We start from the raw sequence: 13,035 nt of genomic DNA on the forward strand, positions 1-13,035 counted from the left end.
TTCCCGCCCCCAGGAAAAGATTTGACAAAATTTATGGCATCGTAAAACAAAGCTGTAATGAAGTACTGCATGCATCCTGCTACGGTTGACCTTTATCATGGCTCTCTGAAGTGCACCTGGTAGGGCCTTTTCATGATAGGAAATGACATCCTTAACATATAACAGATTATCAGAGTTGGAAGGGACTTTGTAGGTCATCTAGTCCAACCCCCTGCCCAAGCAGGACACGCTACACCATTTCTGACAAATGGCAGTCCAGTCTCTTCTTGAAAGTCTCAAGTGATGGTGCTCCCACAACTTCTGAGGGCAACTTCTGTTCCATTGGTTGATTGTTGTCACTGTCAGAAAGTTTCTCCTTATTTCCAGGTTAAATTTCTCCTTGTTCAATTTCCATCCATTGTTCCTTGTCTGGCCTAAAGACGCTTTAGAAAATAGCTTGACCCCCTTCCTCTCTGTGGCAGCCCCTCAAATATTGGAAGACTGCTATCATGTCTCCCCTGTAACCATTCTTCATATGTTTTAGTCTCCAGTCCTCTAATCATCCTGGTTGCTCTTCTCTGCACTTTTCCTAGTCTCAACATCTTTTTTATAGTGTGGTGACCAAAACTGGATGCAGTACTCTAGGTGTGGTCTTATTAAAGATTTATAGAGTGGTATTAGTACCTCACTTGATCCTTCTTAGAGATTAATTCTGCTGCTGGAAATAAGCCCAGGCTACACATAAGATTGTGTTCCCATTCAGTTTGGACCACAATAGTGGCATGCTTTTACCCTCTTCCTTACTTCAATTAATGCTCCCTTTAACATTGTACAGGTAGTCCTCAACTTACAACAGTTCATTTAGTGACTGTTCAAAGTCACAAAGGCATTGAAAAAAGTGACATATGGCCGTTTTTCACAGTTACGACATTTGCAACATCCCCAGGGTCACGTGATCAGAATTCAGACGCTTGTCAACTGGTTCATACTTATGACCGTTGCAGCATCCCGGAGTCACATGATCCCCTTTTGCAACCTTTTGACAAACAAAGTCAATGGGGAAGCTAGATTCACTTCACAACTAACTTATACTAACTTACTAACTTATAGCAGGGATCCACTGAATAACTGTGGGAAGAAATGTCATAAAAGGGGCAACACTAACTTAACACATTCTCACTTAACAACAGAAATGTTAGGCTCAATTGTGGTGGTATACTGAGATGAAGCTGCATCTTTGATTTTGGTCCAGTCTTTCCTTGGTTCACTCTGTAAATGTGTATCCGCTTGTCTTCTTTGATGCGATTTGTCCAGATAGACTATAGCTTTAGCTGTGAGGTCCGGCTCTGACCTCGATGCTGGCATATGCCTGTTCTTAAGGCTCTGCGTAAGGCTCTGCTCCAAATATTGGTGAGCTTTTCTGTATTGAACAACATAATGATAGGACGAGTTGTGGATGAAGACACTCAGTCATCCAAGCAAAGGCTGAATCATTGCAATTGAACTAATCTTTTCGCTCCTCTAAGACAAGCAGCTTCATCAGTCCAGTTAGGCAAAGAGTCTTTGGAATGCACATAGAGCTAATTGTTGCAACGTATACTGATACACTCTATATCAAGAATGGGAGTGCACAGAAGGGTAGGTTCTAAGCATTTACGCCATCAGTATCTATGTCACTATGCTTCGTCTATGGAGCTCTTAAACTCACCATTAACCCAGCGAGAAGCGAGCTCCTATCTAAGACTGTGCTGACCTACAGGCTGCATTTAGATGTCACATTTACTCTGGGCTTAAGCTGATGAGAATCAGCTTGAGCAGAGAGTGGGTATAGACCCACCCACGCTTTTCTGTTTAATGCGGCTACAGTGCAAGGAGAAAACTAGAAGCTTTTATTTCCAGGTTTAACTACAAGAATCAATTCATTGTGGTTATGATCATTTGTGTTGGCAGTGGTCTTCTTTCAAACCACGATTAAGATTAATCCAGTTACGAGTGTTGTAATTCAAAAAATAATAATAAGATAATCAAGGAGAGCGGGCTTGCAGGAAAGGAAATGCCAGGTTTGCATAGATTCATTTCTATAAAGTGAACATAACTGAAGATGGCTAATGCCTTCAGAGACCTTTAACGATGGAGAACCTCTTTATATACATATATCTGGCTGAGACACAGCTGAAATACAACACCAGGAAGAGAATTCGCTGCAGTGGATTTGGGCTCTCCTTATTTGTTATTCCTAAACCTTTTCATAAGAAGATGGAAAAAATGCAAGGAAATACAGCTGAAAAACCTCATCTGGTAGCACTTTATCATAAATGGACATGAATTAATACTAAATTACAATGAATTTTCTATGAAATTACAGATTACATTCATGCCATATCAGGATTCATAATGAAAGGAGGGGCTTGGCTTATGCCCACTGACACTCCAATACATTCTCAAGGAATTATTGTAGATTCAACCATCATGTAAAGTGATTGATTTAAACCTCTCAACTTTTTAAAGCAGGGGTGTTCAACCTTGGTCACTTTAAGACCTGTAGACTTCAACTCTTCAAATTCCCCATCCATCCATCCATCCATCCTGGCTGGGGAATTCTGGGAGTTGAAGTCCACAAGTCTGAAAGTTGCCAGGGATGGACATCTGTGTTTTAAAAAGTTAAAAGAAGAGTAGGTGGTAAATGTGTTTTGTGAGCAAAGAGAAAGGAATTCTTAGAATTGACACTTGGATATCTTGCTGAATAGTAAAATGGGCAAAACTTTCATCTTGGAAGTTCAAAATTTGTATGGGGGTTGCAGTGTAGGAAAGTGTATGAACCATTGGACAAGTTTTGACTAGCAAGGAAGAAAAGCCCTAGAGGGCAAAACCTTCTGCCCCACTTATTACAGCATCAGAAAAATGGAATCAGATTGTTTTAAAACACACAGATTATAAATAAAATTATTGGTGCCATAGTTCTCTGTTGAAAACATTGTCAGCATTCCCCTCCACCCCCTGGGAGGGAAAATTACATTCATGTCAGGAAAATGGAGTTACAGTATGTATTTCCTAAGTCAGACTCCCACAAATTGTAGCTCATAGGTTAGTAGAGACCTCCCTCCCTTTCATTTTTGCACATTGGAGACATTTTCCTGAGTACAATGCACAAAATGAAGCCAACAAACTGCCTCCGAGGGGATGTTTGAAGGAAGCGAGATGGAGCGAGAGGTTTCAGTTGCCTAAGACAGTGCTTCACCTAAGCTGCTGAATTGGCAAATACTGAACGTTCATCACACACATTGCCTTTATTCCTTATTAAGACATTGGCCCTGGCTTCTCTCTCGCCTTTCCTTATCTCATGATACAACGATCTGCCAGAAGTCATGGTAGTGCCCAGCCTACTCTCAAGATGCCAAGCCGTCACAGTTGTAGAATGAAGGGCAAACCTCAATCATTTTGAGAGGGTTCCATGTCTAATCTACCAGAGGAAACCACACCCTTGATGTATGTTCCAACTGTAACAGAGACATGCTTAGAAAAATAGCAATAGCAACAGCACTTAGAATTATATAGTGCCCCACAGTGCTTTACAGCCCTCTCTATGTCAGCCTCTTGCCCCCAACAATCTGGGTTCTCATTTTACCAACCTCAGAAGGATGGAAGGCTGAGTCAACCTTGAGCTGGTCAGAATTGGACTCCTGGCAGTGGGCAGAGTTAGCTTGCAATGCTGCATTCAAACCACTGTGCCACAATGCCTTTTTTTTGCCTATTAGAAGCATCATTTCTCTGGCAGGCAATTGTCTATACCTTACTGGAAGAAAATACAGCAGCCATGTGGGTTTTTTTGGTGTGTGGCAGAAGCAATAAGGAATAGCTCCATGCACAGATTCCTTTATGGGTTATATTTAGAGCTGCACCTGTGGTTGGAGGTGATGTGAACAGGAAGATCGTTTGTCTTCACTCAACTGACTGAGCCTTTTATAGTGATAGTTCTAGGACTGTCCATCTGCATGAAAACATCTGTTTCTTGAACCTGTGGCTTTTTAAAAGGAGAAAACTGCATTAGACACACACAAAAGCCAGTGTTTAGAGCTGCCAGGTGGAAATTGCTCAAAAAGAAGGGTTCAGGGTCAACAATTCCCAACACTGATGGATACTACTGTCATTTTTTAAAATGCCTGCAGACAGATGGAAAGCATCATCTGATTCTCCCCTGGGTTCCTGTTAAGCTCTTACACTACCTGACTTGCTTTACTTTTTTTTTTAATGAAGAACTAGCATGATGCAAAGTGAAGCCACCAGCAACATTTGTATTTCTAAGGAAGCCAGTGGGGCCTTTAGCATTCTTAGCACACGATGGACAGCTGCTATTCAGGGTCTTGTTTGGAAGGATGGCTTACTTCCAAAGATAAACATAAATGGGATAATTGTATACCATCTCTCTTAGGATGGGGGTGGCAGGTGGCATTCTGGTGAATCAGTGTTTCACGAAAGGTTATGCCTCTACTGTGTCAGAGATCTATGGGGAGCTTGTCCACCAGTAGCTGTTCTCAAGAAGGTTCCTTCCTTAATTTCATAATCCCAAATCGCTCACCGCTTGCAAAATGTTGAGGGACCTCATGTCTACTTTTCATGCTCTGTTGTAGGCAATGAACTCACTGTACTGGGATGATGCCCACATGGAGATTTAAATCAACCGCTGTTTGTGGGCTTAACCTTTGATTAGCAGCGATTGCTAATGGCAAACGTTATTACAAAATCCTGTTCCTTAAATGTCTGTAATACGTCTGGTTGAATGTTGATTTCGTAGGCTTTTTTGATATGAGAGTTTGTGGGCTGGAGAGGGGAGGAGGGGAGTTCCTGGGAAATGAGATTGTGAAAATATGATTTCCTGCACCCCATTGGATAGCTGTTCTGCTTATTTCTGTTTTGAAAATATAGGAATTCTCTCTGCCACTGATCGCTTCCTGCTTTGCAAATGTTGGAAACCTGAACCTGCTTGTACTCAACCAATGTATAAAGCCACCATTATGACTTCTGTATTGGTGAACCTCTAAACATTCCTTCTGGTTAGCTAATATCACATGCTATACCAAGGCATCAGCTTGGGATATTAAAATGTCACAACATTCCACTCAGAAAGCAAACGCGATTCTTTCCAAAAGGGATTCCAATTACAGGGTGTTATTTGTCACATTGATTGCAAAGCACAGGCCTATGGCTTGGGGCTTCACCTGAGTCCGTATGGATTCCATAACTGCAAAACTCACAAGACATCCACTTGCAAAGGGCGTTCAACTCTCATTTACTCCTTGGTTGAATTTCTGCCCATTTGTAAATGTTTGATTTTTTTCCCCCACCTACATTTCTACAAATCATTCCCTTCTAGTTTTTCTTTTTCTTTCATAAAAACCACTGATCTTTTTCTTCTTCTTCTTCTTCTTCTTCTTCTTCTTCTTCTTCTTCTTCTTCTTCTTCTTCTTCTTCTTCTTCTTCTTCTTCTTCTTCTTCTTCTTCTTCTTCTTCTTCTTCTTCTTCTTCTTCTTCTTCTTCTTCTTCTTCTTCTTCTTCTTCTTCTTCTTCTTTTTCATCTATAAATCTCTCATAAAAGCAGTGAAAATGAAAACAGCCATGCCTCTGAACTTGCATGTCACAAAAAAGGCATTGAATTAGAACTTCCATAAAACATTCAGTCATACAGAAAACAGCTTACTCTAAAAACACTTTTGTTATTGTGGTTATCAAAAACAAAGGTGGGAGAGAGTGGGGAAGAAACTAGTCACAATATGTGCCTTGTAAACGTGTGTCCTTCACTTAAATAATCAGCTTGCACACTTGACAGGTGTTCAGTGTACTTCCACGTCCATTCCTGCAGCTTAATGCAGGCCAAGTAGGACATTCAAGAAAGGGTTCTGTTGTTGAATCCTATTGTTAAAGGGATGTGCTCATCAAATGTTCAGGCGCACTCTACAATTCAGGCCAATGAGTTTCACAAGCAGGTTCAACAGTTTTCCAGTCGGTGACTGTTCCACCATTGGTTATAATCCTCTATTCGAGCGAGTCACTGTGCTCCAGGCCAAGGTCGCTGACGTTAGTTGTCTGGAGCTCCTCAGGATCCTCTTCCAGTTCTTCCTCCTCCTCCTCCTCTTCCTCTTCCTCCTCTTCTATTTCATCTTCCTCCTCATCTTCTGTCCCATCTAATGAGTCATCGTGACCCGCCATCATGGCCTGCTGCATAGCAATGGTGGCATTATCGGAGGAGAGGGTTTGGAGGTTGTCCATATTGATGGAGCCTAGAAGGAAAGGCAAAGAGTTGATAGGATAGGTGGTGGAATGTTGCTGTTGACTATGACTTTGGGGCCAGGCATCCAAGAACCCACTGAGGTCCCAAATGCAGTGGGGTTGATTTATGTTATTTTTAAAGTGCAGTAAAAGAAATAATACACAGAGTGAAGCAATATCTATTGCCTCTAAAGAGTCATCTTCCACCCGATGAGGGAGACACTTGATTGACTACTATCAGGTACTGTAGCTAAGAAGCTGTGTACATAGCATTAGAGGGGGAAAACCCCCAAGCTCTTTTCTGCAAAGGGGGATATGACCAGAGGATATTCCCACTCATCCATCCAGATCTAAATGTGGTTATGTTCTGTAACCAGAAGCTCAAGTGCTATTTGGTTATTTCATATCCTGTGATAATATTCTTAGTAGCTGATCAGAGGGTCCTTATTGAGAAGATTAACAAAATGGTCATCCAGTGGTACTTTAGGGCTGAGAGAAGCACACCGAGAAATTTAAGATGTGTGTAAGACAAATCATTTCTCCAGGATATTACATGGAGAACTGGATGCTTTACAAAGAACAACTCTCTATTTAAAGGCAATTATCTGTTTGAAAGGATCCCATCCAAGTACAGTGTAAAGAAGAGTGAATCCAGGGGCATAAATTGTCCATCAATAGTTAGCCACAAGATAGCAGACAATAGAATAGAATAGAACAGAATAGAATAGAAGAGTTGGAAGGGACCTTGGAGTTCAACTAGTCCAGCAGTTGCCAACCGGTGGGCCGCAAGAAAATTTTGGTGGGCCGCAGAGAATTCTCCTCCCCAGAGCACCCCCCGAAAGCAATTAATCCAAGCTGCGCAGGAACACAAGGCTGCGCCGCCCACATGGCCCGCAGGAACCCTCCCCACCCACTCACTCCTTACCCGGCAAACTTGCTTGCTAAATTGCTATTTTTCCTTTTCCCAACCATCAGCTGTTCTGTTGTGTTGGGAGATTTAGATTAGCTAGAAAGCAGGAAATGGTTGGGTTTCTTGCTTTCTAGCTAGTCTTTAGATCTTCGGCTCTGCTTTTAAGCACAACTGAACCTCCCTTAGGATTGAAGGTTCTATTATTCAGTGCAGACTCAGGGCAAGCAAATTTTATGCGACAGACTCAGGTAGCCGATGGCAGATAGATAGATCAATGAATGATTCTATGAGCAACTCAATCTGCCTGCCTGCTTTGCCTGCTTTTGGGTAAAAGTTGCTCTTTTTTTAATAAAAAATACAATATTTACATACATGGTGTGTTGTGACTTAATATTGTGAGTTTGCTTGCTAGCAAATTTTATGTGACAGACTGAGCTAGCCGATGGCAGATAGATAGATCTCTGAATGAATCTGTGATTTTGTGAGCAACTCAATCTGCTTGCCTGCTTTGCCTGATTTTGGGTAAAAGTTGCTCTTTTTTTATAAAAAATTCAATATTTATATAAATATTTATAATAGTTACATACAAGTGATTCCCAGCCAGTCACATGACCACCAAGCCACACCCACAAATTAGGCCACGCCCACAGAACTGGTTAGGGGTCCCTGGGATTTAAAATTATGAGTTTGGTGGTCCCTGAGGTCCAAAAGGTTGGCAACCCCTGATCTAGTCTGCTCCGGCAGGAAACCCTGTAGGCTCACCTATGTTTTTTCCTCTACTGAGTGGTACTGGGTCTCATTATTTCAATGATATTCTGGTCTAGGTTGTGGCCTACTTCAAAGTTAGGGTTATTCCAGAGTTCACCAATCTGTCACTTTCTAGATAGGTTGTTGTGACTCCAAGAATTGCCAACTGGCACAGCCTCAACACATCTAATGGACTGAGAATGGACCTTAATACAAAGAGAGTCAAAGGTTGCATCGATTCAGTGATTCTTACCATCAGGGTTAGTCCCGGGATTGCCTCCTTGTTGCTGTAGAACCCCAGCTGCGATGGAGTTGGGCCAGAATCTCTGGGTTGGCCGGTGCTGGGATTTGATTTTCTTGGCTTTGGGGGCTGGATCTGGATTGCTTGCATCAAGCATAGGTTGCAGGATACGTCGCCGGGCATTAATAAACCTTCCCAGAAAGAAGGTAGCATATCAAAATAAAATCTTAATTGTTGCATTTATTTGTTTGTTTATTAATTTTATATTCTGCCCATCTCATCATTGGAGGCAACTCTGAGTGGCTTCTCTGTTTCTCTATTCTCTTGACCTAGTCAATGCATCAGTGCTATTGTTTAAGAAAGACAGTCTGGCAAACTTATATTTAAGAGTTAGAAACAGAAAAAGACTCATATTAAAGTGAACTAAAAATGAAATTTCAAGATAATTTCATCTGATTCTTCTTCCCAACAGCACATGGAGAATGTCAGATTTTGTACCCTGCAGAAGGTCCCTCCCGTTGTTCCTGCTTTTATAGCAGCATTTATACCAAATCAAATTATTCCTATTCCTGTTTATGCAGGTTGTCCTCATTTAGCAAGCACTAGTGGGACTGGCAATCTGGTCATTAAGTGAAGTCATTTCTGAAATCAAAGAAGTTTAGAATAGAATAACAGAGTTGAAAGGGAATGTAATCCAACCCACTGCTCAGGCAGGGAAGTCCTGTGTTGAAATGGCAACTGTGCTTATGATCTGACAGTTTTCCTTTGCTTTGCAGACTTACATCTATGTCATTACATCGTAAATGCAAGGATTGGTTGTAAATTATGACTGTCATTGCAAACAGTCACTAAACAAGGCAGTTGCTAAATGAGGATTACCTATAAGGGTATTTGTCCACCTAGCTCAATACTATCTACTTTGATGGCCTCCTGAGTTTTTCTGACATGAGATTATTTTCTCCAACTATGCGCGGACTTTTACGTTTTGATTATTGTCTAGAGCTCTTGAAGAAAAGGCAGGATATAAATATACTATAAGTTACAAAAACACCTATATTCAGTGCTGCTCTTTGCTGATTATAAGTAACCAGCAGAGGGTGCAATTGAATTAATGTAGATTTGGAATGTAAGGAATTTGCCTTCCACAAAGAGCTGATTTTTCTTCCTCAGAAGAAAACAAATCTGTCTTGCAAATGTTCCACAAATATCAGCGTGAGCAAACAGATGCCACAAATATCAGCCAATACAAAGAAAACATTTACAATCATGTAAAAAAAAAAGAAACTGCCTCTGCATGTTCAACCTTAAGTAAACCCCACTATTAATGCAAAGATTGGAAAATCGTCATTTAAAAATCAGATTCATACAAGGGTCTTTCAGAGGATTAAAATATTCAGCACCAGTTCCTATAATACTCAGGCCTGGCCTTCAAATTAATTTTCATTCAGACAGAAATGTATGGCTACTTGTGATTGTCAAACCATGCAAAGGGGCTGGAATCTCATAGTCTGTGTGGTCATGTATACATTTCGCCCTGAATAGACTTTCCACGGTGTGGTGGGATCTGGAATTTATCATGTCTTTGAGTTCTGATCATAAACACGGATCCTATTTATCTATAGAGAGTTGTGGTATTTTATTGACCTAACTGGGGATATTGAATTTTTACTTCACATTTTTAAAACTATAACAAAAGCCAGCCCTTGATGCTCTCTCAGCTTGATGGTTTTCTTGCAGATGTTTCATTACCCAACTAGGTAACACCATCATTTTGCTAGTGATTTTACCTCACTGGGAAATGGAACATCTGCAAAACCACCAAGCTTGGAGGGCTCTAAGGACCCCACCATTCAACCCTGAGCTACAAATATTCACTTCGATCAAAAGCCCGAATGTAGACTGAAGTTTTTAAATAGCTGTAATACATAGGACATCTTCAAAGATATTGCACGAGGCCTCTGGACTAATTTAAAGCTAAATAAATAAATTACATTGAAATAATTGTTGAGATCTCTACAGGGCTCAAATTCTTTTCCAGGAGCCTGAGAAGGGGATAACAAATAGAGAAAAACAAAAGAAATATCAGTAAGGAAATGGGTGTCCCCATCCAGTTTGGCTTCTGATACCACCCAATTGCTTTAGTCCCATTATTCATGGCCTTTGAAACGGGTCTTTTCTGAGGGAATGAAAACTCTGAAAGAAAAAAGGGTTACCTGGAATGTTTTAAAGCAACCGGATATGACATCATTTTCAAGGCATTGGAAGAAGACTAGTGGGCCATTTGTCAGAGGGACATTTTTTTGAATGAAAAAGTCTAAACCAAGTCCATTTCAAAGAAAGAAAATAGTAGAGGCACATCCCTTATAATCATCAACAGCCTGTTCCTATCAGCAGATGGGATCTAGGATGAAGTATTCTTTAGTTCTTTAATGAAAGGCGTGATTTATAGATCTACACAGATTTAACTAAGCAAGTGCACTTGTGATACTGATCCATACTTTTTGGTACTATATAAGTGATCAGCCGAATCAAGAAAGCGGTTCTCTCTTTGAGCAGGAAACAAACATTTCCATATGATTATTATGCTTGAGGGGGAAAAAAAAAGATATTTACTTACCAGTTGTTGACTTGCAACAGTGTGAGATTTGTCTGTGCTGCTATTTGCCGCTTCTCATCCTCTGTTGGATAGGGGTGCTGAAAAAAGCAAAGGGCCACGATTATCTCACATGTGATTTGTTTTGTTCTATAACATCAAATGGTTGAAAGTCTTCAGATTCACCTATCCTAGTGGATTGATGGAAAACAGAAGGGACACATCTCATGTTCCACATCAGGAGATTTCAAGGCTGCAGATAGTGCTCAGGGCCTCTCAGAAACGTGATGGTAGATGGTTATTTTCAATGTGATTGTGGATAGAAATTACTAAATAAATGACAAGGAGTCGTATAAACTTTATTTAACCATTTTAGTTAAGTTTACAAGTTGTTGTTGTTGTTAGTTGCGAAGTTGTGTCTGACCCATCACGACCCCATGGACAATATTCCTCCAGGCCTTCCTGTCCTCTACCATCTTCTGGGGTCCATTTAAGCTCACACCGACTGCTTCAGTGACTCCATCCAGCTACCTCATGTTCTGTCGTCCCTTTCTTCTATTGCCCTCAATCTTTCCCAGTATTAGTCTCTTCTCCAGTGAGTCCTTCCTTCTCATTAGGTGGCCAAAGTCTGAGTTTCATCTTCAGGATCTGGCCTTCTAAAAAGCAGTCAGGGTTGATCTCTTCTAGGACTGGCCAGTCTGATCACCTTGCAGTCCAAGGGACTTCTCCAGCACCATAGTTCAAAGGCCTCAATTCTTTGGCACTCAGCCTTTCTTATGGTCCAACTTTCACAGCCAGACATTGCAACTGGAAAAAAACATAACTGTGACTATACATACTTTTGTTGGCAGAGTGATGTCTCTGCTTTTTAGTATGTTGTCTCGATTTGCCATAGCTTTCTTCCTCAGGAGCAAGTATCTTTTAATTTCTTGGCTGCAGTCCCCATCTGCGATGATCTTGGAGCCCAGGAAAATAAAATCTGTCACTACCTCCATTTCCCATTTCTTCCCCATCTATTTGCCAGGAATTGAGAGGGCTGGATGTCAATATCTTATTTTCTTAATGTTGAGTTTCAAGCGAACTTTTGCACTCTCCTTCTTCACCCACATCAAGAGGCTCTTTAGTTCCTCTTCACTTTCTGCCATCAACATCTGAGGTTGTTGATATTTCTCCCGGCAATCTTAATTCCAACTTCTGATTCATCTAGCTCCGCCTTTCTCATGACGTGCTCTGCATATAAGTTAAATAGGCAGGGTGACAGTATACAGTCTTGCTGGACTCCTTTCCCAATTTTGAACCAATCAGTGGTTCCGTGTCCAGTTCTCACTGTTACTTCTTGACCTGCATATTTTACAAGTTTACTTAGTTTACAAATAAATGAGATTAAATCAAATATAATTTTGTCCAGGTTCTATTTTGGCTCCTATACACCCTTCTTCTGATGCTTTCAGGTATTACCATGTATCCTACCCAATAAAAACTAAAAATATGAGGCCTTCCACATGTTTTCAATCTAAATAATGGTTCGTCCAATGCAGCATCACACATCACAGCATCATCGTCCTTGAAGATGACTGGATATTACTTGGAACATCACGGTATCTAATACAAGATGACAGTATGTCACTCCTGATCTTGTTCCTTCTTTTGTATTATTCCTATGCAATTCATTATTTCTGAAGAACTGGAGAATTTGCTCACTAGCAGCAACTGAATTAAGGTCAACTGTTGTCAGACTGGTTTGGTCAACAGAGGTCAATGGACTTAATACATCAATACAAGGTAGTTAAAAGATTTCCTGAAAAGGTCAGAGAAAAATACAATATAAATGTGAGACAGCTAAACAGAGAAGCAATATCGGAATCATAATAGAGACTTCTGAGCCCTAAACTAGGAGATGTTTGCTCAAATCGGGCATTCAAATTCTGTCTCTGAAATCTTCTCATGTGAAACGGCTTTTTTTAAAAAAAATAGGAATGCATTAAAACTTCAGTTGAATTTTTGTTGGTTGTTTTAGAGCATTTCTTAGCAATTCTGCAGTCTCCTTGACTGTCTCCAACTCCTGATCTGAAAATACTCCTGAAAAAAATTCCTCATGATTATCTTCTCTTTGGATTTAATCCAGCATGAAAGCCAGGGAGGTTCCAAAAATGCTGGAAAGATGATTGTGCAACAGAAGAAAATATGAGACACACCACATTCAACCTATAAGAAAATTAAGGGGAAGATTCTTATACCGTTTCATCAGAATTTCATGGAAAATTTCTTCTCCAATGAAAAAATAAATAAACCCAATTTATT

General features: G+C 40.5%; 1 protein-coding gene across 7 annotated transcripts in view; it reads right to left on the bottom strand.

Moving 5' to 3' along the window:
* Positions 1-5,445: 5,445 nt before the first annotated feature.
* The window catches only part of PKNOX2 (PBX/knotted 1 homeobox 2), a 276,614-nt gene continuing 269,024 nt past the window's right edge, over positions 5,446-13,035 (bottom strand). For all 7 annotated transcript variants that reach the window (XM_087969713.1, XM_087969720.1, XM_087969715.1 and 4 more), the window contains 3 exons: positions 10,759-10,835; positions 8,154-8,332; positions 5,446-6,254 (listed from right to left, as the gene is read on the bottom strand). In XM_087969713.1, coding sequence (XP_087825839.1) covers positions 6,010-6,254; positions 8,154-8,332; positions 10,759-10,835 — 501 coding nt within the window. In that variant the 3' untranslated portion in view covers positions 5,446-6,009. The remainder of the gene's footprint in view (positions 6,255-8,153; positions 8,333-10,758; positions 10,836-13,035) is intronic.

This window comes from Notechis scutatus, chromosome 7, assembly GCF_049901735.1.
Source record: "Notechis scutatus isolate UNSWTSFEM ecotype Mainland chromosome 7, rNotScu1.2, whole genome shotgun sequence".
Taxonomy (NCBI): domain Eukaryota; kingdom Metazoa; phylum Chordata; class Lepidosauria; order Squamata; family Elapidae; genus Notechis; species Notechis scutatus.